Source organism: Balaenoptera borealis, assembly GCF_965194805.1.
Source record: "Balaenoptera borealis genome assembly, chromosome: 12".
Classification (NCBI taxonomy): domain Eukaryota; kingdom Metazoa; phylum Chordata; class Mammalia; order Artiodactyla; family Balaenopteridae; genus Balaenoptera; species Balaenoptera borealis.
In genome coordinates, this window is record NC_138869.1 from 15,432,119 (window position 1) to 15,457,988 (window position 25,870).

Genomic DNA, 25,870 nt, shown 5'->3' on the forward strand with positions numbered 1-25,870 from the left:
GACTAAGCTTATTCTGTCTGAATACAGGCATGGGAAAAGCTGAATGAAATCACACGAAGATTAACTAGTTGTTGCCTTCAGCCAAGAGGGGAGGGCAGAAGAAGAAGGCCATATCACACCCTTGAGAGTTCTTTTAAAAATGCAGGAGACCATCTTTCTCTTCCACAGGAAAAGAATTATTTTATTAAGTATTTTAAAACAACTACTTAACATTGACTCATAGATAAAAATATTTACAATTTCCCACCTTCAGGAAGGCTCCAAAATATAGACACTGTACCTCTCCCTAGAGAAAAAAAAATTATTCTCTTCAAAAACAGGAATACATTCATTTTTTCTCACTTTTGTAGATCAAGTAATTATACAAATAAACATCTGAAACATTTTTCTTTTTAATATATTTATATAATATATATTTATAACAGTTTTACAAATAAAGGCAACGACTTTAATACCAAAATAAAAACAGGAAAGGAAAAAGTTAAAACACGATCAGTGATCAAGCATAGTGCATTTCAAAAAGCTGGTGCAGGGTGAGCTGGACAAGTCAGAAAAGTACTCTGGACCAAAAATAAAACTTCTTTGAAGAAGACAGAATCCTTTTTAGCAATAAGGACACTCCATACGCCGTCGGGCGAGGGGAATTAGCCTGCAGAAAGGATGCTGCTTTGCCAAGGGTTGGTTAGGCCTTTAAGAAGCTAAGCTTGGTTAAAAGGAGTTTTAGGATAGAGCTGAGAGCCAAGTCTGGCTTGGCTTGTTGAAACTGCAATTTGTTACTCAGCTTTTACGTACTCTGGGGTGCTTGGAACTTAGGCGCCTGCATCTCTCAGAGCCTGGTTTGATTCCCTGGACAGAGAAACTGTTTCTAGGTGAGACTAGAAACAGGTGCCAGAGGCCCGGGGGACCCCTCCCTCCTCCCTCCTCCCCTGGCAGCTGGGCTTGTACCAGGGGGCCCTTTTCAGTTTGCTAGTAAGCGAATCACTTCGAAAGCCTGAGTAGGGAACTACATTCTCTTTACTCACCCGAGGCAGGGGTGGAGAGCAGACCTGCGGAAATCTCCCCAAACCACTACCGTGCTATGCCAGTGTCTGCTACCTCACCACTTTGCAGAAAGCTCAGTCTGGCTGCCCTCTCGCCGTGTGGTGAGTCACGGAGACAATAAAAGGGAGCAGGGTGGGGTCATAAGAGCTGGCTGGGAACTGCACTCTGGAAAGCCCTCTTTTGAAAGTACCTTTTGCGCAAAGCCACAGACCCGGCTCCCAAAGTGAAGACTGACTCACAGACCAAGACTTTGAAGCTTTTGAAAATCCAGCTGATCTGTTATCAGAGGGGGCTATTCTCTGGGAGGGGAAAAGCCCAGAGGTCTGCGACCGTTCCCCCTAAATCTCCTGATGTCAGGCAATCCTTCACGTCTTCCCTACACCAAAAGGAACTTCAATGTCCCATACCAACACACAATGCACATGCGCGTGCGCGCACGCTCACACACCCCTGAATCTTCTCTCCCTGCCTCAGATGAACTTGGCATACACACTGGAACAATCCTGCTACACTCACAAACACTTTTTTTTTTTTGGAAGTAGGGAGGAAGGAAAGCGAAGCAGCAGGATCCCCTAAATAGTTTAGTCTTTGGTTTCTAAGTTTAAAGGGGGGATCTGCTTCAGAGCTTGGAGCAGGGCGGAAGAGTCGATGGCCGGATGGGCTGGCAAGGGAGAAGGGAGTCTCTGGGGCATGAGCAAGGGGGCTGAGATCTTGTCTGGGTTCATGAAGCTGGTGAGAGCTGCGGCAGAGGCGTTGAGGCCTGGGTATAACACTGGGACAGAGGTGGGATACCAGCATTTCTCCAGCATGGGCAAGTAGGCAGTCGCTGACGGTGGGATCAGATAGAAGGGCAGGCAAAAGGGAGGCTGGTGCGGGTGTGGGCCCAGGAACGGGGAGCTGATCAGGTCACTGCTAGTGAAATGGCCTTCATCATCTGAGAGTTGCATTCTGCTCTTTTTCATGGGGGGTTCTTCGGATTCTTGCTTAATAGCACCGATCCTTTCTCCCATGGTGAACCTGCGTCCATGATCACTTTTGAAGTACGGCTGCTCGACACGCAGCTCAGTCTTCTCCGATTCTCCTCCGTAGCCGCTGTCTGTGTCCGTGTCACTGCCACTCTGCTCGCCGCTCGAGTGAGCGAAAGTCCGCTGGATGACTGGCACACAGTTTTTCCCTGGGCCTTCAGAGCCTTTGGCCAGGGAGCTGGGTTTCTCCTTGAAGTCCATTGCTTTGGCAGCTGGGTCTGACGGCTTCCTGGCGGTACCACCCTGCAGGAGCTCGGAGACCACACGGTGGAGGTGGGTGACGAGCTGGGAAGATTTCAGGTCCCGGGTGTTCTCGTGCTTGGCCAGGTACTGAAGCACCTCCCGGGCACATGTCTGGAAACCTGAGCAGAACATCTCTTGACCTGCTTCGACATTTCTCCCCGACAGATCACCTGGATCAACACAGATCCAAAGGAAGACATTTCAGAAGGCCCTGTGGTTCACCTGGACACCTATGTTCCAAAGACCCAGAGCTTTCCTTTCTGTTAACAGCATTTGCTGATTTATGTCCCTAACTCCAAAAGTAATAGGATCAGGGGAAATGTGGATGACAGCACAAAGTATAAAGAATACAATAAAAATCATCCATAATTCTACCACTCAGAGATGAAATATGATTTGTAATGGCTGTACAATATCCCATCACAGACACAGACCATATTTAATAGAGACAGACTGTTTCCCCTCTTGTTGAATTTATAGGCTGTTCTTGAGTTTTCATTATAAGTGACACAGTAATGAACATCCTAGTACGTTTATAACCAGAGTCAATTTATATCATTTTACCATAGGAAGTGACCGGATCATCAAAAAAGGAGAATGGAGGAACAGTGTCACCTAAAGCAAGCTTATTTTCAATGACTTATGCAAGTTGCAGTCATGCTGTCATCTTTAAAGGCTATTTCTAAGTTTTTCCCATGTATTCCATTCATGATCCCCAAGAAATTAGGTACAATCATCTTCCTGTTTTCAGTGAGGAAACTGGCAGAAGCACTTGCTAGCTCTTTGTGATTCTCATCACACTAGTTTGGAAAGGAGGGCAGAGAAGAATGGAATGAGGGGGTGGGTAGAGGAATTTCTCCCTAGTTTGTACAGTATGATTTGGAATGGGTGAGATGAGATGGTTAGAAGGTGACTGTGATTCTCTAGAAGTCAGTAGAAACAGATGATGAAACTTCAGTGGTTTCGATAGATTGTGTAATTCACCAAGATACCTAGTGGCTATTCAGGGAATCACATGAAATGCAGGAAAAACTCCTGTTGTCATCCTTCCAGGATCGTACCACACACCGAGTGATAAGGAAGTAGAGAAACAGGAAAACACTGGGGCATACCTGTGATTTATTCTCCAGTGAAACAGGGCTAAGAAGAACAACTGTAAAACACCCACGATGCAAATTATAGGTGCCTTGGCATTTTCAAAGGGAGGGGGGAAAACTCCCAGAATCCAGAAACTCTTAAGTCAAAATGCCACAGAAATATTTTACCATTTGACTAATACGTATTCATGCCAGGTGGCACACGCAGCATTCCGAATGAAAAGTCTGACCTTTTAGGAAAGATAAAACAGCATCTCCCCCAACGAATGTGCATAAGCAATTTGTTGCAGGAATGTTTCTCATACCAGATGTTGAGCCCACAGGCTCTCTATTTGTGCTAGAACTCTTAGGAGATGATAGCCAGGCTTGGGTACTCACCAGCTTGCAAACCGCTCTGCAGGGCAATGATTTTCTGCTGTTGTTGATCAATTAGGTTTGTTAGTGCTTTCACATGCTTCAAGGTAAGTTCAAGAACCACTGCTTTTTCCAAGTGACCCAAAGTCTGGAATAAAAAGAGCCTCAGTCAGCAGTGAGCGCAGAGAAGTCCCACCTCTGGGACACTAATTAGCAATGAGATATGTCTCTAAAGGAAGGAAAAAAAAACCCAAAACCTTTCCTGGTTGGCTAAATTTAGTTTTAAGTTTATAGATGAAGTTTTAAAATATATATATATATGTATTCAATATATATTTTTGATTAAAGAACAACAAACTGTCACCCATCTTTGGAGGCCTTTTGGAAGCAGCAGCTAGCTCAGGAGAAAGCTTTGACAGATAAATTTTTCCAGCAGCCGTTGCTGACCTTAACTCAGGGGAATCCGGAGATAACATTTCTCTGCAGTGGTGTCAACCCGAGGAGAGACTTCTACTGTGTCTGGCAGCCAAGAGGCTTTCCCTAGTTTCTTTCCTGACATCCTGTCATAACTTCCAGCTCATCTCCACTTTTTTCTTCCTCCCTAAATACTATTCTTTTTTCTTTCCCCAACCGAAGCCTGCCAAGCTAGTAAGCTGTTGGCTATTGCCAAGAAAGGCCAGGACGTAAAAAAAAAAACCACACACACACCAAAACAAGTCCTCTTATTTTAAAAAGGGACTGGGGGGCGGGGGGGAAGAGGGTAAAATATTTGCGAGTTGCTTGGTTTGCTCAATTCGGGAAAACGAGAGAACCCTGAAAATCGCCAGAAGGGAAAGTCTTAAATTCTTGCAAGGGAAGGCCAGCCGGTGTCGGTCACAACCTGGAGAAGTACAAACGGTTCTCACCTCACTTGCACGAGGCTGCCAGAAAATTCTGACCCTGGGGAAGGGTACCCCCAAACAGAGCTACCCACCAGCTCGGATCCAGCCATCTGGTCTGCAGTTCCCAGCGGGGCCTGCAGGTGGCGAGTGACCCTCACCCGCCCTCTGGGCAGAGGAGCTGGTTTGGAGAGGGGCCAGCTTCTCACTTACTGTAAGTTTGAGATGTTCGGGGAGGAGATCCTTCAGCTGGGCGATGCACTCGTTAATCCGGTCACGTCTCTTTTTCTCGATGAGCCGGTGCGGCAGTTTGTAGGTCTCCTACGAAGCGCACGGGGAGACGGTGGGCGCAGGAGGAAGGGGGTGAGGAGCCCTTCTCCTCCCCCACCCCGCGGCGCGAGGAGTCGGGGCAGCGGAGCAGAGTCACACCCAGAACCACCTCACCTCCACCCCTTCTTCTCCAGGCCACTCAGTAGAGGCACAGAGCCCACGCCTTGCATACCCCCTCCAACCGCAAAGTGAGAAAACTTTTACTGGAAACTCAGCGCGTGCGAGGGGCTGGGGTCCCGAGGGGCGCGGGGCTCTTACCTTGCTATCCTCGCTCCGCTTTATTCCCCGCCGCGACTTGTACACTTGGTACATGTGGGCAAAATCCATTCTGCAGGGAGAGGGACGAGGAAGGGCTGTGACTTGCGCACCGGCTGCAGGAGCCCTGGCTTCGCAGAACCCCCGGATGCGCCCAGAACTACTCCGAGTTGCAAGCCGCGCACAACGCAGGACTGGAGTTGAGGCTTGAAAGGGCTGGGGGTGCCAACTTACCCTGGTAGGTCTCCGGGCTCCAGTCCTGGCGCTTTGGGCAGGCAAGCGGGGGGCGGTTGCGCACTGGGGATCCGCTCCATTGCGCGGCGAGCCGGGGCCACTGTGCGCTCCTGTCTGCAGCGGCAGAGCGTCGGGTGAGGGCTGTTCTGGAGAGGGTTTCGGGGGTGTCTTCGCAGGGGTTCCTCGGAGTCTGAGCTCCTTGAAATCCGCTGGGCTGCCGGGAGCTGCGGCTCTGAGGTGCGGCTTCAGTTGGGGGCGTGCATGGTGGACCCGCGGCCTCGGGCTCCGGCTCTGCGCACAGACTGGCGGTGTGTGCTCCCTGCGCCGTCTGCGCCGTGTGAGCCAAGTGAATGAGAAGTGGGGCGGGCGGGGAGGCGGGAGGGAGCGCGGGGGGGCCGGTTAGGGCGGAGTGGGGGGGTGGGGGGGGACGAGCCGAGGAGTAATGGAGAGGCTGCGGGCTGGGTTAAATGGGAACGAGTGGGTGGGTTGGAGCTACGTGTTCTACCCTGTGACTCCAGGCACGTCTGGCCGCTGCCGGGGAGGGAAGGAGCGACCTGCCCGCCCTCCCCCGGCTTCATCACATGAGTCTCACGTGTTGGACGACGCTCCCGCGGCTGCGAGGGAGCCCCCGCCTCCACCCCCGGCCCCCAGGTGTCTGCGGCTGCCTTTCCCCGAAGAGGGGGTGGCAGCGCAGCCCGGGTCCTGCCCAGCCGGGTGGGGGGCGCGGAAGCTGGAAGGGGCCGGGGAGGTGGGGGGAGGTTGGTAACGTGGGCGAACCTGCCCCAGGGAAATGAAGTAAGTTCCCGTCTCCTGGGAGGGAACGGGGGAGGACGGACCCGCCCGCGTCTGACTCAAGCCGGGAGAGGAATATCCCCTCGCTAGCTCCAGCCCAACCTTCTTCCTCCTCCCCCCGCACGGCCCGCTCGGAGGAACCGGCGCGCAGCGTAGGGAGTCGCCCGCCACCAACCCCCCCCCCCCCCGCCTTCCCCAGAGGCTGGGGTTTCTTTCTGTGCCGGCTTCCCTGCCCCCACCCCTCGGCCCCGCGTCCAGGAATCGCCCGCCGTGGGGAGGGGCCGAGGGGCGGGGCGGATGTCACCCCATGGGAAGCGGGCTGGCAGCCAAGCGCAGGGGCAGCCGAGGCCGCCGCCGAGCACGCTGCGCGCACCTGACCCGCGAGGCTGTGCGCCGCGGGCCCCTGGCTCCCTCGGAGCTGCGTTCCCGGGCACAGCCTGCACGCCGGCGAGCACCCACTTGCGCACCCCCCAGGGTGCCCCGGTGCCCCCCCACCGCCCCGCCCCGCACTTGGGCTAGTCAAGCACAGAAAGATACCGGGCGCAGTGCCCTGCGTCCCCTCCCTCCTCTGCCCCCACCGGAGCAGGACGCATCCCTTCGGGCCGCAACGTTACACAACCGCAGCGACCGCGCCTGCCCTGCCGCAGCGCGGGGTGTGACACTTCACGTGGCCGGGGCTCGGGCTGCAGCGCTGCCGACTGCGAGCCCCTCTGCCCTGGCCGGGGAGCCGAGACCCCCAGGCTGCGGTGTGCCCGCCAGGGTCAGCCATCTCCCTCCTGCCGGGGACTTCGGGGGCGCTGTGTGCGGTCTGCGCTCGGAGGAGGGAAGAGAGAGACTAGGACAAACTGCCCATCACGGTGACATCTTAGCGTTCATTCATTGGACACATATTGTTGAGCCCCCTACCCTGTGCCAGGCGTTGTGCCCGTTGCTAGATAAACTGGGGGCGAATCGAACACAGATTCTGCCCTTGAATTCACGGGAACGTCTGAGAAGAGGCTCCGCTGGGCAGTGAGGGGAAGGCAGCCCTGGGAAAATTATATCGGTGCCACCGACGGACAGAGGGGAAAAAAAAGAAAAGATAGGAAGTGTGTGTGTTTTTGTTTTTATTTAAAAAAAATTTTTTTTTTTAAAATTTAATACGAACAAAGATGCCTGGGCACAGGAGGAGAGGGGAGAAGTTAACCCATTGCCCGGAGCCTGGGGGCAGAAAGGCCTCCTCCAAACGGCCCCAGATCTCCGCAATCTCACTTGGGCCGCCGGAGGCCCCCCCCCCCCACCTCCCCCGGAAAAGTCCGGCCTCTGTGACCTTCTAACTCTGCCTGGAGCAGGGAAAACAGCTGAAACTCTAAGCCCGCGGTGTGAGCAGCGCTGATGCAGTCAGAGGAGGGAGCCAGTGGAAATTCATGACTAAAATAAGGCCTGGCTGGGGATTTCACTGACCTCTGTGCTGCCCTGCCCTGCAAGATCGGGGAGTTGAGAGATGACTGTAAGCCTTTCCCACCACGCCTCGGGTCAGTCACCCCGCTGCGGAGTGACCTGGCTGTGGGAAGGATTGAAAAAAATGGGGTTAACGCTGGGCGCGGGTGAAGATTAGCCTCGGCTGCAGTTTGGGGGCTGGGGTGGGGTCAGTCTTAATTGGCAGTGTCCTTGACAACCTAGAGAACTGGGATTCACACGTCGACCAAACTGGGAGTGGATTTCCTTCAGGTCGTTTTGGAGAGCTCCCACTTCCTGTTTATGTTTCACAAGCGTCAAACTCATTAGCAAGTGTGAGAAGTGCCTCCTTTTCTGACTGCTAACTGGCTTGACCTCACTTGGCGGTTCAGCATCCCTCCCTCCTGGAATGTACTTTTACTGGCTTTTGTTATCAACCATCTCTCCGGAGGCTTCCTGCGGAGAGGTGGGCAGCAGGACCACAGGCAGGAGGGGACTGGAGTCGCTCCTGGGTTTGTGCTTTCAGTCTAAGGGGACCTGCTCCATTGTGAGACTTTAATAGGGGTGAAGAGTTGTCACGACTGCGTCCAAACCACAGTTCTACAAGGAAATAAGTCCTGGGGAAGGAAGGAACATATGTCCCCACGGCTGTCACCCCCCACCCCCCGGCCCCGCCCAAGCCAGGAGTGAACCCAAACAGTTCAGATTCCATGGCTCAGGGCTCCGTATCATTCCTAGAATGCTTTGAAGTTATCGATACTTTTTGCCCTTACCCTGACCTACAATTGGAAATAACAAAATATATCATTTCCTACTTTTTGTTTGTTCCAAATGTACTCTCAAGCATCAAGAATTATCCCTACTTTACCAAAGTTCTACCATATCCAGCTTATGTTACTTTTTAAAATTAATTAATTAATTAATTTGTTTTTGGCTGCATTGGGTCTTCCTTGCTGCGCGCGGGCTTTCTCTAGTTGCAGCGAGCGGGGGCTGCTCGTCATTGTGGTGCTCGGGCTTTTCACTGCCGTGGCTTCTCTTGTTGCAGAGCACAGGCTCTAGGCGTGCGGGCTTCAGTAGTTGTGGCACACGTGCTCAGTAGTTGTGGCTCACGGGCTCTAGAGCACAGGCTCAGTAGTTGTCGCTCACGGGCTTAGTTGCTCCGCATGTGGGATCTTCCCTGACCAGGGCTCGAACCCGTGTCCCCTGCATTGGCAGGCGGATTCTTAACCACTGTGCCACCAGGGAAGCCCCGCTTATATTACTTTTAATGTTTTTCTTTTCTCAATAGCTTATGATTATTTTTTATTGATTTAAATACAATAATTCCTTCCCCTCATGCATCTTTCCATCCCGAAGAATCTTAATATTTCAGTCTGTCATCTTTTGTAGATAATTGTTTAGTGCTTACTGTGGGCTAGTTTTTGGACTGTATGTAAAAACATTGCACGTGTTAATTTACTTCTCAACCCCACCTTATAGGGCAGGTATTAGCTCATTTTTGCATTCATTTAACACATATTTATTGAGAACCACTATGTGCCAGGCACTGAACTAAGTCCTAGGAATATATAATGTGTCCTCTTGAGGAAATTGAGGCTCAGGGAGGTTAAATTACCTGCCCCAGATTATATAGCCTGAGAGTAGATCTGGAACTAGACCCCAGGTTTGTTGGGCTCCAAAGCTTGTGCTCTTAATCACTGTACTTACGGCTGCCTGGTAGGGTTGTCTGGGTTGCACACTGATCAACTCCAGGGGGAGCCATTCACATTGCAGTCTGTGTGAAAACATCCTCTAGAGTTGTGCAAGGCAGCAGTGAGCAGCTGCGCTGAGTAATCCTGACATTTTGTAGCCCTCTCCTCTGTTTTGTTTCTTCTAAGTGTACAGAGAACATAATTTTGTACAAGGAAGGACAAGATTTTTCTTTTCTGTGCTAGTGAGGCTCAGCATTTCGGTGGTCTGATGCTGTGTGTTGGGAAGAGTTAGGCAGGCCCTTCCTAGCAGGAAGTTAGAGCCCACAGCCCCCTCCCTGTACGTACCCACACCTTTCTTGCCCAGATATCTATCACTTTTTGCCTGTTGATGAAGTCTCACAATCTTTTTTATCACAGTTCACAGTAAGAAATACATTTTACATCATGACTAAACACGTACACACACATGCACCCTCGTGCACGCACACACACACACACACACACACACACACACACATCTGAAGCATATTTAAACATAGAGCCGCCAAGACTTGGCTGGGCTATAGTAATAAGCGACCACTCTTCTGTCTCTCCCACTCTGAGCAACGATTGCTCACTTAAAGAAAAACTTAAACCATTTAGGAAGAAGCCAACCCAATGTACTTCAGATGAAAAATTTACAAAATAGTATCTCTTTGATATATTCTTTCTGATATATTCTGGTCTTGTCTAGTAAATTAAAAAAATATTTTGATCTTACTGAATTGATTTTTAAAAATTATTTATTTATTTTTGGCTGTGTTCGGTCTTTGTTGCTGCGCGCGGGCTTTCTTTAGTTGCGGTGAGCGGGGGCTACTCTTCATTGCAGTGCGTGGGCTTCTCATTGCGGTAGCTTCTCTTGTTGCGGAGCACAGGCTCTAGGCGTGCAGGCTTCAGTAGTTGTGGCACATGGGGTCAGTAGTTGTGGCTCGCAGGCTCTAGAGCACAGGCTCAGGAGTTGTGGCGCACGGGCTTCCTTGCTCCATGGCATGTGGGATCTTCGCAGACCAGGGCTCGAACCCGTGTCCCCTGCATTGGCAGGCGGATTCTTAACCACTGTGCCACCAGGGAAGCCCCTGACTTGATTTTTCAATCCACCAATAAATCCCGATCTACAATTTGGAAAGATGCTGTGCATTTGAGATAGTGATGGAGTTTTGGCTTGTCCCCACCAGAAAAACATCAACAGCATCTCCACACTTGCAGATCTTCCTAAGGCACTTATAGAAATGTTAAATAAGACTGCAGATTCAGGATGAATTGAACGGTATAGATGTCTCCTTTCAGGACATCTTTGCTTTATGCTCAATTGTAGGAGTAAAATATTCAGAGTTTTGTCAGTATGTATCATGTTATGTGTTGGTGAGATGTAGTTCCTTCATCCAGTTGAGGAAGTTTTCTGCTGTTGCTAGTTTGCTGACAGAGTTTATCATAAAAGGATGTTGGATTTGTCAGATACTTTTTCTGCATCCAACGAGATAATCATGTGGTTTTTCTCTTTCATTCTGTTAATATCATGAATTGCAATTTTTTTTAGCGTTCAATCAACCTTGAATTCCTGAGGTAAGCCTCTCTTGATCAATGTAGTATTTTTATTGTGAGATTTAATTAGCTAATAATATATGTTAAGGATTTTCATGTCTATGATTGTGAAGGGTATTCATCTGTAGTTTTTCTTTTCTTGTAATCTTTGTCAGCTTTTAGTATCAAAGTAATGCTGGCCTCATAAAACAGCTTGGGAAATATTCTATCTCTTTTCTGAAAGACCTTAAGTAGGACTGGTACCATTTCTTTCTTAAATATTAGGAGAAGCTACTTGGGCCTGGAGTTTTCTCTGGGGGAATGTTTTTGCCATGAATGCATTTTAATAGATTTCAGCCTATTGAAAATTTTTATTTCTTCTTTTAACAGTTTTGGTAATTTTTGTTTTTCAAGAAATCTGTCTCTTTCATTTAAAGTTGTGAATATGTTGGTATAGTGTTATCCTTTTAATGTTTATATAATCTATAGTGATAAACCCTTTTTACTTTTAACATTTTTGTTAGTTTTTTTCTTTCTTTTTTTTTTTTCTTAATCATCTTGCCAAGAGGCTTATCAGTTGTATTAATCTTTACAAATATCCAATTTTGGATTTGTTGATTTTCTCAGCTGTCTGTTCATCTAATATTCCATCAATTTTCTCTCTTATTTTTCTTATTCCCTTTCTTCTGGTTATTTTATATTTAATTTGTTCTACTTTTTCTAGTTTCTTGTGATGCAAAGTAATATCATTGATTTTAAATCTTTCTTCTTATTATAAGTATTTAAAGCTAAAGAATTTCCTCTAAGCCCTGCTTTCACAGCATCCCACAATATTTGGTATTTGTATTTTCCTTATCATTCAGGTCAAAATATGTTGTATTAGTCTTTGTGATTTTTCTTTGATTCATGGGTTATTTAGAAGGGTAATGTTTAATTACCAAATATTTGTGAATTTTCCAGATAACTTTTTCCTTTTTCTTTTGAAATAATTTTAGAATCACAGGAAGTTACGAAAATAATATAGAGAAGTTTCATGTATCCTTTACCCAATTTCCCCCAATGGTAACATCTTACATGACATGACACAATATTGAAACAAGGAAATTAGCATAGATACAATCTACAGAGAGTTTTCAGTTTTCACCAGTTTTACATGCACTCACTTATGTGTGTGTTTGCGTCTGTACGTGTAGAGTTCTGTGCAGTCTTTTTTTAATTTTTTTTATAAATTTATTTATTTAGTTATTTATTTATTGGCTGTGTTGGGTCTTCGTTTCTGTGCGAGGGCTTTCTCCAGCTGCGGCGAGCGGGGGCCGCTCTTCATCGCGGTGCGCAGGCCTCTCACTGTCACGGCCTCTCTTGTTGCGGAGCACAGGCTCCAGACGCGCAGGCTCAGCAGTTGTGGCTCAGGGGCACAGTTGCTCCGCGGCTTGTGGGATCTTCCCAGACCAGGGCTCGAACTTGTGTCCCCTGCATTGGCAGGCAGATTCTCCACCACTGCGCCACCAGGGAAGCCCCTCTATGTAGTCTTATCACGTGTGTAGATTAGTGTAACAACCACCCCATCAAGATGCAAAACTGTCCTATCACTATGAAGTCCCCTGTTGCTACCTCTTTATTGTCATACCTATTTCCTTCTCTTCTCCCATCTCTAATGTCTGGCAACCACTAAAATGTTCTCCGTCTATAGTATCATGTTAAGAATATTATAAAAATGGAATCATATATTATGTAACCTTTTGAAGTTGAATTTTTTTTTCTGCTCAGCATAATTCTCTTGAGATCCACTCAAGCAGTTGTGTGTATCAATAGTGTTTCTCTTTTATTGATGAGTAGTATTCCATGATGTAGATGTGCCACAGTTGTTTTAACTATTCATCCATTCAAAGACATTTGAGTTCAATTTTTTTTTTAAATAAATTTATTTATTTATTTATTTTTGGCTGTGTTGGGTCTTTGTTGCTGCGCGTGGTCTTTCTCTAGTTGCGGCGAGCGGGGGCTACTCTTTGTTGTGATGCACGGGCTTCTCACTGTGGTGGCTTCTCTTGTTGCAGAGCACAGGCTCTAGGCGCGCGGGCTTCAGTAGTTGTGGCAGATGGGCTCAGTAGTTGTGGCTTGTGGGCTCTAGAGCACAGGCTCAGCAGTTGCGGCGCACGGACTCAGTTGCTCCGTGGCATGTGGGATCTTCCCGGACCAGGGCTCGAACCCGTGTCCCCTGCATTGGCAGGTGGATTCTCAATGACTGCGCCACCAGGGAAGCCCTTGAGTTCTATTTTTTTTTTTTGCTATTAGAAATAAACCTACCATGAACATTTTTCTACATATTTTTGTGTGGACACAAAAAGCTTTCTTCTCTGGGATAAATGCCCAGGAGTATAATTCCTGGGTCATATACTAATATATGTTTGTTTGTTTTTTAGGAAAATGACAAACTATTAGCCAGAGTAGCTGTACCATTTTATGTTCCCAGTGGCAATGTTTGAGAGATCTAGTTTCTCTGTATCCCAACCAGTATTTGGTATTGTCACAAATTTTTTTTTTTTTTTTAGCTTGTCCAAATAGGTGTGTAACGCCAGGTATCTTTTTATATGGGTTTCTAATTTATTACCATTGGGTCAGAAGACATACTCTATTTTATTTTAGTTCTTTGACATTTGTTAAGATATCTTTCATTGCCCAGCATATAGTCTATGTTGATGAATATTCCCTGCGGGTTTGAAAAGAATGTGTATTCTGTAGTTCTTGGGTGTAATATTTTATCAGGTCATTTGGGTCAAATTGGTTGACAGTGCTGTTCAAATATATCTCTCTACTGATTTTTTTGTCCATTGTCGTATAATTACTGAAATAGGAGTATTAAAATCTCTCCAACTATGATTGTAGGTTTGTCCGTTTCTGTCAACTTCTGTTTTATACATTTTGGAACTCTATTCTTAGTTGCATACACATTTAGGATTGATAGATCTTCCTGATGATTTTATTCCCTTGTCATTAAAATTTTTCCTCCTTCTCTTCAGTAATATTGTTGTTTTGAAGTATGCTTTGTCTGATATTAATATACCCACACTTGCTTTTTTATACTTAGTGTTTGCATGATATATGTTTTTCTACCCTTATGCTTTCAACCTGTGTCTTTATAATTGAATTGTATGTTTGTAAACAGTATATTGTGGGATTTTGCTTTATAGCAATCTGACAATCTCTGCCTTTTTATTGGAGTGTTTAAGATATTTATATTTGAGGTAATTATTAATATGGTTGGGTTTAAATCTCCCATCTTGGTATTTATTTTCTACTTATCCCATTTGTTCTTTGTTTCTGCTCCTACTTTTCTGCCTCCTTTTGGATGTGTTGAATTTTTTAATCATTCCATTTTATCTCCTGTGTTTAGGTACACTTCTTTATGGTATATTCTAGTAGCTGTTGTAGAGCAGTAGTTCTTAAACTTTACCTGCATTAGAAACAGCTGGAGGTCTTATTAAAACACAGATTTCTGGGCCATACCCCCATAGTTTCTTATTCTGTGATAGAGCTCAAAAATTTGCATGTGAGTTCTCAGATGCTGATGATATATATCTGGGAAGCATACTTTGGAAATCTCTGCACTAGAGATTGTGCTCTGTATCTTTAAGTTACCACAGTTTACCTTCAAATAACATGCTAAAAAATGCTACTATACAACTTGACAGATGTATAAGAGCCTCACAACAATATAATTCTATTTATTCCTCCCCTTGACCTTTGTGCTCTTGTTATCTTACACTTTACGTATGCTATAACTGTCACAATATTTTGGGTTTGTTTTTATTGTTTGTTGTTTGCATTAAACAGTCAATAGTCTTTAAAAATGTTATTCATTCACAGATAGATAGATATAGACGTAGACATATTACTTTGAAAAGGTCTTTGACATTTACCCATGTATACATCCTATCTGATGCTCTTCACTTCTTCCTGCAGTTCTGAGTTTCCTTCTGGTTTCCTTTCTGTTCATTCTGAAAAGTGAATGGTAGCTTTTCTTGAAGTGTTGGTCTGCTGGAGATGAATTCTCCCAAATTTTCTGCCTGAAAATGACTTCATTTCATTTTCACTTTTGAAGTATCTTTGAAATATATTTTCACTGGATATGGAATTTGACAGTGTTTCTCTTTTAGCATTTTAAAGAGGTTCTATTTTCTTCTGGCCTCCATTGATTCTACTGAAAAGTCACCTGTTCTTGGTATGTTAGCCGTAAATTTATGTCTTCTTTTCCCCTCTGGCTGCTTTTCAGATTTCCCACTTACTGTTGCTTTTCAGCAGTCTGGCTAGATTTATTTAGGTGTGGTTTTCTCTGTGTTTAGTCTACGTGGCATGTGCTGAGTTTCTTGGTTTTGTGAGTTGATATTTTTCATCAGTTTGTGTAAGTCTTAGGCAATAAAACTTCAGTGATTTCTTCTGCCATGTTGCCCCTCTTCTCTTATTTCTGGGATACCATTTACATGTATGTTGGGTTGTTTGAAATTAGTTCAAACATTGTCAGCTGCTCAGTTTCCTTTGCTGTTGAGTCAGCTACTAAGCTTATATAATGAATTTATTTGTGATATTGTGTCTTTCATTTCTAGCATTCCCATGTGGTTGTTTTTTCTAGTTTCCACTACTCTGTTGAAATTCCCCATCTCTTCATGCATGTTGCCTTCCTTTCCATGAGATCTTTTAATAGTTTTATATCATAGGAATTTTGTATTTTAATACCCCAGTTGGATAATTTCAACCTCTGAGCTATTTCTGGATCTGGTTCTATTGTTTCTTTCTTATATTAACCATGAGACACATTTGCTTCCTTTTCCATAGGTCTTGAATTTCTTATTGCATGGTGAATATTTTGTAGGAAAGAGAAGTAAAATACAAAGTAAATAATATTTACCTCCAAAAAGAGCAAGCCTCTTCTTCCATGAGGGGCTGAGCCAATCTAACGTATACTTGACCTGGATCTGGGCTTAATTGTAGCTTTAATTTGATTCACTTGACTACTGCTTTCAAGTGTTTTGAGGGTGAGGTAGGACTTTCCCTTCAGCGGGGGCTGGGATCTGAGCACTGGCAAGATTTTTGAGATCTGCCTGTTCTTCAAAACCAAGCTAACAGGTTTCAGACCTGTGGGAGGTCTCTCCCTGCTCTACTGCCCAGCTGATAGCTTTTTGATTTCTCTTTGCCCCTTGTCCCCTACTTTCTGCACCCACTGGAGATCTCTTCCAGACTTTTTGCTCCTTGCAGGCTTTAGCAGCTGCCTAGACTCTGTGAAATGCCTCAAGGAGTCCTCCTCAGCCCTTCTTCCCTGCCCACAACTTTGGTGAACTACTTCCCACCCTGTGTGAGGGCTGCTGGGACAGGTTAGGTAGGTAGGTGCAGACTCGCTTTGTGGCTGCGGCTCCTCAGCCCACAGGCAGCCGTTACACGTTTGGTGAAACTTCAGCTGAGTTCTCCTTATCCCCACCAATCACAGACTCTTCTTCCTTCTGCCATTCCACCAGAGGCAAAAGTGGCTCTGGGTCTCTTCTCTCCTATGGAGAGCTTGTCACTTTTTTTTTTTTTTTTTTTTTTTTTTTAGCTTGTCACTTTGAGTTTAGTTCATTTAGATTTTTTTGGTGCCCTCAGTTCTCTAACGGGTTTTAAAAACCATTGATTATTTTGGGCTTACCTGGCTTGTTTTGGTTGTTAGGGTGAGAATGACAGTCTCTTGCAACCCTATACCTCTGATCTATAAGCAGAAATCCCCCAGATAACTGCCTCTTATTAAAGATGAGAAGGTGTGTAGGGATCAGAAGGAAGAAACCAACTGGTAGTAACTGAAAATCTGAAAGATGAAGCCAGCGCAGGGAGCGGACAAAATAGAGGATAGTAAAGGTTTGCCCTCAGATCTATCAAATAGGTGCTAAGGTGCTCATCACACACACACACACACACACACACACACACACACACACACACACACACATATAGAGGCTAAGGCAAAGAAGATGGAAGAGATGCTTTGGGCACCCAACAAGTGACACTTACTTTGAAGAAGGGACATGCACGGAAGTCTGTTGTTTTCCTCTTCGGAGAACGTCCCCCTCCCTCCTATGTCTCTTAGGGCAGTGATTCTCACATTTCACTCTGCATACAAATCTCCTGAGCATCTTGTTAAAATTCACATTCTCTCCTTCTAGATCTGGGGCTGGGCTTGAGATTCTGCATTTCTAAGAAAGCTCCCAGATCATACTGATGATATATGAATAGCAAGGTCCTAGAGAATGTACACCTTCATTTGTGAGTGGTAATAAAAATGGAACTTAGAGTCATGCAAGGTGCAGAGAAAAGTGACATTTTAGTATTGAGGAAACCTTGTGAGAGGCAGGCTTCTTTGGATGGCGGTTTAAGTTTTTCTTGAAGTGGGCAGCTGCCATGCTGGGCGCTAGGGTCAGAGGTGGTTCATTGCCATAATAAACCAGGCTTTTTACACCTCTGGTCTCAGACCTGCCTAAGTCCATGGAGCACCAGCTCCATGGGGAGAGAAGGATGAGGAGAGGATATGGGGAGAGGGTTTGGGTAGCATTAGGGAACCCAGCCAAGTTTGGCTGAGTGGTGCCAGCACTGACAATTGCAGAGAACATTCATTGAATGGTTATAAATTAGCACCTGAATCCCACCTCCCCTTCCAATGACCAAGTTTGTTTGTTTATTTCTACCAGAAGAGACTTACCAATTGAAATTTTATAGCTCTGATATTAGCTATTGGTCCTACATTATATACAGAACTAATTCACGCATCATAAGAAGAGAGAATTAATTTTCCCTCATTTTCTGCGCTTACCAATGCAGCGCTAATGTCAAACAAAGATGATTAGGGTCCAGACCACCTTGTTAGGAAGAAAGCATGGAGAAATCTGGAAAATAATGACAAACCAGCCGAAGATAAGGATTCAATTTAATAAAACTTTACCACTCACAGACATGCAGAGGGAGGTAGTCTGAGGTTTGAGTAACAACTAATTAAAGAAAATTTAAGGGATTGTAGTATTTATTTAACCAGAACATTTACAGTCAGCCCTCTGTATCTGTGGGTTCCACATCTGCAGATTCAACCCCACCACCCAAAAAAAATTCCAGAAATTTTCAAAAAGCAAAACTTGAATTTGGCCCTCACTTGCCACTGTTCACATAGCATTTACATTGTATTTGGTGTCATAAGTAATCTAGAGATGATTTAAAGTTTACAAGAGGATGTGCATAGGTTATATGCAAATACTACACCATTTTACATAAGGGACTTGAGCATCCTCAGATTTTGGTATCTGTCGGGGTGGGAGGTGTCCTAGAACCAATCCCCAGCAGATTCTGAGGGAGGATTGTACTGAGAGTTTTCTATGTACCAGACATATGCTATGTGAACAAAATTCTCATGACTGGACTCTCAAGAAGCTTACAGTTCTCATGGATGATTTTATTACTTTGAAGCATATAAGAAACTTGAACTAGGCTAAGTGAATATTGCATACATTTCCCTAGGGCAACTGTTTAATGAGTAGGTAAGAATTATTCAAAATTGTCATGCTTTTTTTTCCCCTACAAAAGGGCATTTTAACTGGAAAATAATTTGTTCTCTTAAGTACTTAAGCCAAGTTTTTTCAGACGTCACTCACACTATTTGTTTTCTTGAGTAGGGCCCTTTCTTTTCTCCCATGGCAGGGACAAATTTGAGGCTGACCAGTAGTCAATTACCGCAGTGTTCTAGAAGGGTAAGACTTTCATTAAATGGGGATTGATAAATGAGGCTACGAGGTCCGAGAAAGCTGGGTAATATTGTTAGCGGTTAGAGCCAGTACTTTGGTGCAGTGAGACTGACATGGATGAAAGTCTCTTGCGTGTTCCTTAAAGCCTTAGTTTGCTCATCTGTAAAATGGGGTAATGATAGTAGCTACCTCATAGGGTCGTTCAGAGGATCAAATTAGATCAGTGTTTAAAATACTGATGACAGTGCCTGGCACATAGTAATGACTCTGCTAATATCTGTTGATACCGTGTATTATTCTTGGTAGCGTGCCAGTAATAAGTTAGCACATCTAAGCCATTAGGCCCATAGATGTAATTTGGATATTAGTAGTACAGTCATTTTCTCTGCAAAATGTACTGAAGGTGACCTCAGATTCTAAAACTGGGTGCGTGTTATATACAAACTGTTGATTGCTCTTTGGACCAGCAAGCAGGGAAACAATTTCAGAGTCCTGAGCTTCTTGCCCAGAAAAAGATAACATTGACCTATGTCACCCTTCCCCAGCACAGTGATGTTGTCCAGAATGACCCAATAGGCTTTTCTTTTAAATAAATAGATAAAATCTTAAGTTTTTGATATTTAAGTATATTACAAGATAAATAGATGATTCTGAGGAATGTGAATGAATGTTTATAAGGATTGTGATGACTAGAAAAAAATTAGACCCATTTTTAAAGTATCTTCCCTTAGAAGTAAGAAAAGTCATGGAAATTTTTAGAATAAACCTGTATAAATTCATCCCACAAAGAATCATGCAGTTCCATGGAGGTGTTCAGAGCTCTGTGGTTTTGTCTACATGGTGCTGAAACTTTTGAACAATTCAAACAATGGCCCAGTATTTTTTTAAAAAATAAAATAAAATCAAAGCTCTTTGATGGATAAGCCTGGTTAGTTACAACATCTGATCTGGTAGCCAACTGTGCATATGGACTTTGCCTGGATGTATCTTTCAATAAAGTTTAGCAGTAACAGGAATTTGTGATAAGAGTAGCAAAGAAAGGTAGGCGTGTGTTTAATAAAGCTCCACATCACAATGGACTAAGAAAATAGAGTATGAAACACTGGCCAACTGACACTTTAAAAAATCATCCCAGGACCACTCAGATTATAAAATGTAGTTAACCGTTGATTGCATACAGGAGATCATATATTCGTTCATTCAACAAAGATTTATTGAATGCTGTATTAGTCTGCTTGGACTGCCATAATAAAATACTATAGATTGGGTGACTTAAACAAGAGAAACTTATTTTCTCACAGTTCTGGAGGCTGGAAGGCCAAGATCAGGAAGCCAGCATGGTTGGTTCCTGGCATGAGCTCTCCTCCTGGCTTTCAGATAGGTGCCTTCTTACTGTGTCCTCACATGGCAGAGAGAGAAAGAAAGAGAGAGAGAGTTAGTTCTCTGGTGTCTCTTCATATAAGGGCACTAATCCCACCATGAGGACCCCACCCTCATGACCTCATCTAAACACTAATTACCTTCTAAAGTCCCACCTCCAAATACCATCACATTGGGGGTTACAGCTTCAACATATGAATTTGGGAAGGACACAATTTAGCCCATAGCAAGTGCCTTCCTATGTTTGGTACTGGAAATACAAATATGATCTCTATGTTCCTGGAGGGAGGAAACAGACTATAAATGAGTAAACAAAGTCAATTAATTTCTGAATATGATGACTGCCATGAAGGAAATGAACAAGGTTCCTAGAAAAATAATGGGGCAAGAGATGAGGAGGCCACTGGCCCTTCTGATGATGGAATGTTTAGGCTGAGACCTAAGGATTGAGAGGGAGCCAGCCGTCGGAGACTAGCCAGGAGAAGGGCATTCAACAGAAGGGACTGCAAGGGCAAAGGCCCTGAGATGGGAAGGGGCTTGCCATGTTCTAGGACCAGTTACAAGACCATTGTGATTCGAGGGTCATGACTGAAGGATGAGTGACACAAGAAGAGGTTGAATTGGTAGCCAAGGGCCAGATTATCTGCAGTTTATTTAATAGTAATACTTAGGTGTTTTTTGGTACCTTGGCACTTGTTATGAGTTAAACTCAATCATCTACAATACTGTAGAATTTTGTTTGATAATTCAGCTTCCTCAATTCACTTTGCCCGGAGGGATACCCTTTGAAACCAAACTGAACACCTATGGTAATTTAGGAAGACTCAAGATGTGCAGTGCCATCACCAGCATGGGACCAGTTAAGCCAAGTCAATTACCTGAGGCCGTTTTTGTTATTGTATTAATACCAGATTCTTAGAATATCTGATACCACACTGAAATCACCTGAGGATAAACAGCCATGCAAAATGGTGTGACCAATTAAAAACTGCCCTTCTTTGATGGGAAACCAACCCTTATGAGTTAAGGTACAATGTGACTCGTCAGAACTGAGTCAGCAAAGTAGCCCACGTGGGATTAAAACCCATGCTGTTTGCCTCCTTCTATAAACAAGTCAACTCAAACCCAAGGGCGTATTTCCCTCCTCATTTGGCACAAGAGATTTTTTTGTCCTGGCACAAGAGCCCGAGGAGGTCCTGGTACACAGCCTTGATGTTATGCCAGCTACATTTTTGAGAGGTAGAAAAGATTTGCTTTGTGGGCTTTTGGTAAATTCATACTTTCACCCAATACCACCCATTGTTCAGGAGTAGAATCCAAGGTTCTTCTCACGTGGAAAGGTGCTTCCTTTCTCTCTGCTTCTGTGTGTTGCTGTGAAGGGGTCCCTGAAAAATATGCAAAGGTAAAATGCAAGAGCAGCACATAAAATGGACAGCTTTTGATCTCCACTGTTTGCAGTTTGGAGGGTAAGGTTTAGTGACTTTTAAGGGCTGGGTATGTTGCATGTTTCCTCAGTGATTCAACCATGTGATTACAGAAGGTATTGAATATGTTACTAGCATCATAAGTGCTAGATGAAATGTTTAGTCACGGAGGGAAAATGTGTATTGTTACTTAAAAGAGTTTGATCTCATAAAATGCAAATACTGGAAAGAGAAGGAACACAGTGGTTCTTTCAGTTTTCTCGACCTGGAGTGTGAAAATCCTAATGGCACCCTCTCAGGAAACCCGAATTCTTGCCCAGGGAATATATAGATATTTAGTGAATGCAGTAACCGTTTTAATTATACAGATATGCGCTTTCTGCTTCTTAATTCTTCCATGAACTGGACTATAATGTAGAACTATCTACTATCACTTGCTTGTATTAGAGTCTAATTAGATTGATAACCAAGCAAAACTTTGTTTGTTACCTGATACTTAAGCATGCCATTTGAAAAGCTATATATATTACTACATTTATTTGGATTGGGTTTCCCCTGAAGTTTTTTTTACTTAAAACAAACCAAAAAAAAAAAAAAGGGTATAAGAGTTATAGTGACATTGAATTCACGAGTATCCTAAGTGCATCTGAGTGTATGCCACTGTGAAACTTTCAAGATGATTGTTTTCATGGATTTAAAGAAACAGGAAGAAAGAAAATGGGAGAGGGAAAGAAAAGTGAGTTTGTAGAATGTACACACTTTCTTGAACAAACAATTTGTTCTCAGGCTCTCTGCCCCAACCAGCTTTAGTCATTAGCTGTAGGATCAAACAGGGCTTTACACTGGGAGGGACATTGAAGCGAGTGTACAAATGGAAAACAGCAAAGATCTAAGCAGAACATCTGTCTCAGAAGAGAGACTCTAAAAAGAAGGCAGGGGCCTCTATCTGATTCATATGTTCATACATTCATTTGTTCACTCATTCATTCATTCTATTTATTGAGCCCCAGACATTGTCCTAGTCATTAGGAATCATTTACTGACTTTCTCTTCGTCTGCTGTTTTCAAGAATGAAAGAAACAGAGCAACCAGTGATTTCCGGTGTGTGGAACAGACCAGTTCCATTTGGACTTCCTTTCCCTGGACCAGCTCAAAGGGGCAGCCTGGCTCTGCTCAGAACACCACCTGGGTTCCGGTGCCCTTGGCCAGCCCTCCACAGTAAGGCTCTGCCTCCAGCGCAGGGCCAGGGAAAGACTCCACAGCCCCTAAGCTGAGCCAGAATCGCTATAGAACATGTGGAAGAAGGTCCAGAAATGTTTCTGTCATCTTTAAAATGATGACCCCTGACTAGATGCTGCAAATGAGGAGTGGCCAGAGAACATTTCCCTGATTGTGTTTATGGTAGAGTTCTTTCAGTGGTCGTATCGGGCATTCGTTCTGGTGTGGGGCTCGGGTGAGGCAGTGAGGCACCTAGGATGTGAAACTGAGGGAGGTGCTCACGCTTGGGTTGTGCAAGCGCCTTTGCACAGGTGGGGGCTTTCTTTTTTTTTTTTTTATTGAAGTATAGTTGATTTACAATGTTGTGCTAATTTCTGCTGTACAGCAAAGTGACTCGGTTATGCACATATATACATTCTTTTTTTAAATAATTCTTTTCCGTTATGGTTTTTCCCAGGAGATTGGGTATACTTCCCTGTGCTGTACAGTAGGACCTTGTTGTTTATCCATTCTAAATCTAATAGTTTGTGTCTCCTAACCCCAAACTCCCAGTGCATCCCTCCCCCTCCTCTCCTCCCCCTTGGCAAGCACAGATCTGTTCTCTATGTCTGTGAGTTTGTTTCTGTCTTGTAGATAGGTTCATTTGTGCCATATTTTATTTTTTTAAATAAATTTATTTATTTATTTTTCTCTGAGTTGGGTCTTCGTTGCTGCACGTGAGCTTTCTCTAGTTGCCGTGAGCGGGGGCTGCTCTTCGTTGCAGTGCGCGGGCTTTTCATTGCGGTGGCTTTTCTTGTTGCAGAGCATGGGCTCTAGGTGCACGGGCTTCAGTAGTTGTGGCACACGGGCTTAGCTGCTCCGCGGCATGTGGGATCTTCTCGGACCAGGGCTCGAACCCATGTCCCCTGCATTGGCAGGCGGATTCTTAACCACTGCACCACCAGGGAAGGCCTTGTGCCATATTTTAGATTCCACATATAAGTGATATCATATGGTATTTGTGTTCCTCTTTCTGACTTACTTCACTTAGTATGATAATCTCTAGTTGCATCCATATTGCTGCAAGTGGCATTCTTTCTTTTTTTTATGGCTGAGTAGTATTCCACTGTATATATGTACCACATCTTCTTTATCCATTCATCTGCCAGTGGACATTTAGGTTGTTTCCATGTCTTGTCTATTGTGAATAGTGCTGCTACGAACATAGGGGTGCATGTATCTTTTTGAATTATAGTTTTGTCCGGGTATATGCCCAGGAGCGGGATTGCTGAATCATATGGTAAATCTATTTCTAGTTTTCTGAGGAACCTCCATATTGTTTTCCACAGTGGCTGCACCAACTTACATTACAGGTAGGGGCTTTCTTAAATGTTGTGCCCTAGGTGTCTCATTCACTTCACACTAGTTCCAGCCCTGCAATTAATTCTTTTTTTACTCCCCTCACCCCTTCCTCCAAAGAATCTACTGTCAAAGAAATTTGGAAAATATTGCTTATCATAGACGGTGTATTCTTCATTTCCCCATCTGCATCTTTCGGTTTATACACAGTACACAGTAGTCTATTATGGGCTCTGAGTATTCCTGCAGGAAAGAAATCCTGTAATCCTACTGAGCCCTGCATTTCCCAGATGTATTTGTCTGTGGAATTGTTTTCTTTTTAAAGAAAAACTTATTAGCATCTCATGGGACATTCAGGGAAGTTGGTTAAAAACTACCTCAGAATGGTTGCATATGGAACATATTCATTATTTTGAAAACTTTTTTTGCTGAGTAATAGCTGTGTTCTATTTTGGGTTTGGGTTCATTTGCAAGTTGCGCGAAACCCTCCAGCCTCTGAGTAAGGAAAGGGTTAGAATGTTCATTCATACCTTCCAACTCCCAGACGAACAGTTCATTGAATCAACCAACATTGATAAGACACCTACTATGTGCTAGGAATACAAAGGTGAGTGAAATGGTTTTCCTTACCCCTAGGGGGCAAAGGAGGAGCAGAGACTTACACAAGTCCAAGTCCAAGTACTCTTGCTGTAAAAGTGCAACACAAATAAGGAAAGTAGCTCACAAAAATGTCCTTTTATGATTTTACCTCCAGACCAAATGAACTGCTTCTAAGGAGAGAGCTATTTATGATATTTTTCAATCTTTCCTATAACATCTAGCAGGGAACTAGGCATCTAAGGGGTGCTCGATAAATATTTGTCAAATAAGTAATAGTTGAGGAAACATCTTGCAACTTAATTGATATACATTAGATTATAATATCTATTAAGGATCACTTACAAACACACTTTAAGAACTCAAACAAAAGGTTGTACTAACCCTTCTAAGTTTCATTTCCCCATCTGTCAAATAAGGATAATAGTACTAATTTCAGGGGGTTCTTGAGAGGATTAAATGAGAATTACAAAAAGCAGCTATTATGTTCCCTGGCATGTAACAATTTGGCCAATAAACTACAGTTATTATGACTACAACACCCTGTGATTTTTATCCAGAAAGTTACTGTAAGTGGCACACTCTCTGATTTGGCAAAAAGCTCACCTATAGCTTTATGTGACCCCATCAGCACTGTCCCCTTGCTGAGAACATATGGTTTGGAAAGGTTGTTGTGAACACATGCAGGTCAAGAGCCCTAGGTAAGGCTGTACATACACACACATTACAACACGCCCACCCCACACTGACACTCCTCCCTCTCCCCCCCATCTAGCTCCACCACGAGGCACCAGCAGCAGCTCCCTAAATGGCCTGATTTCCCCAGCTGCCAACGTGAACTTGTTGTGAAATAGTCAGGCTGAGTCCTCCCTCTGAAGGCACTGTTTTGAGACACGAAGCAGGCATGATAAGTAGAAGAGAGACCCCGCGAGCACCCGTGAGCAAGACCCCGCCGCACGTCCCGTCCGGTTAGCTTCAGGTTCCTCAGCTGACTCTCTGCAGCGTTCGCTTTGGACGCCTCACTGATTTCTGCTGCCTTCGTCCCCGCTGATCTAAATGCTCCCCGAGAAAAAGCTCTGAGCCGCGTTCACCTGGATTTCCCTGGCTCCCCCTGCAGTGTTTTCTGGACTGGAATAGGCATTGGGTGACTTGTTAAATACACACAGAGTGTCTCCAAAATCTCTAGGCATGGGCCCCACAGAGCCGTGTTGATAAGCCTTCTGGGGGA

General features: G+C 44.5%; 2 protein-coding genes across 3 annotated transcripts in view; one reads left to right on the plus strand and one right to left on the minus strand.

Annotated features, from left to right (window-relative positions):
• Positions 1–370: 370 nt before the first annotated feature.
• Positions 371–5,978, minus strand: BHLHE40 (basic helix-loop-helix family member e40). The gene is made up of 5 exons (XM_082345398.1): positions 5,458–5,978; positions 5,227–5,296; positions 4,852–4,959; positions 3,785–3,908; positions 371–2,479 (listed from the first exon to the last, which is right to left on the minus strand). Exons 1-5 carry the CDS (start codon positions 5,535–5,537, stop codon positions 1,623–1,625), a joined length of 1,239 nt encoding a protein of 412 aa, XP_082201524.1. The 5' UTR covers positions 5,538–5,978; the 3' UTR covers positions 371–1,622.
• A 131-nt stretch (positions 5,979–6,109) lies between these two features.
• Positions 6,110–25,870, plus strand: part of LOC309607154 (uncharacterized protein) — a 133,179-nt gene continuing 113,418 nt past the window's right edge. For both annotated transcript variants that reach the window (XM_082345406.1, XM_082345405.1), the window contains exon 1: positions 6,110–7,106. In XM_082345406.1, coding sequence (XP_082201532.1) covers positions 6,557–7,106 — 550 coding nt within the window. In that variant the 5' untranslated portion in view covers positions 6,110–6,556. The remainder of the gene's footprint in view (positions 7,107–25,870) is intronic.

Bases quoted from the DNA above. Each gene is read 5' to 3' on its own strand.
- BHLHE40 (XM_082345398.1), bottom strand. From the start codon at position 5,537: ATGGAGCGGATCCCCAGTGCGCAACCGCCCCCCGCTTGCCTGCCCAAA. The intron at 5,297-5,457 runs GTAAGTTGGCAC...CTCTCCCTGCAG, and splicing joins GAGCCCGGAGACCTACCAGG to AATGGATTTTGCCCACATGT. The intron at 3,909-4,851 runs GTAAGTGAGAAG...TTTTTATTCCAG, and splicing joins CCGAACATCTCAAACTTACA to ACTTTGGGTCACTTGGAAAA.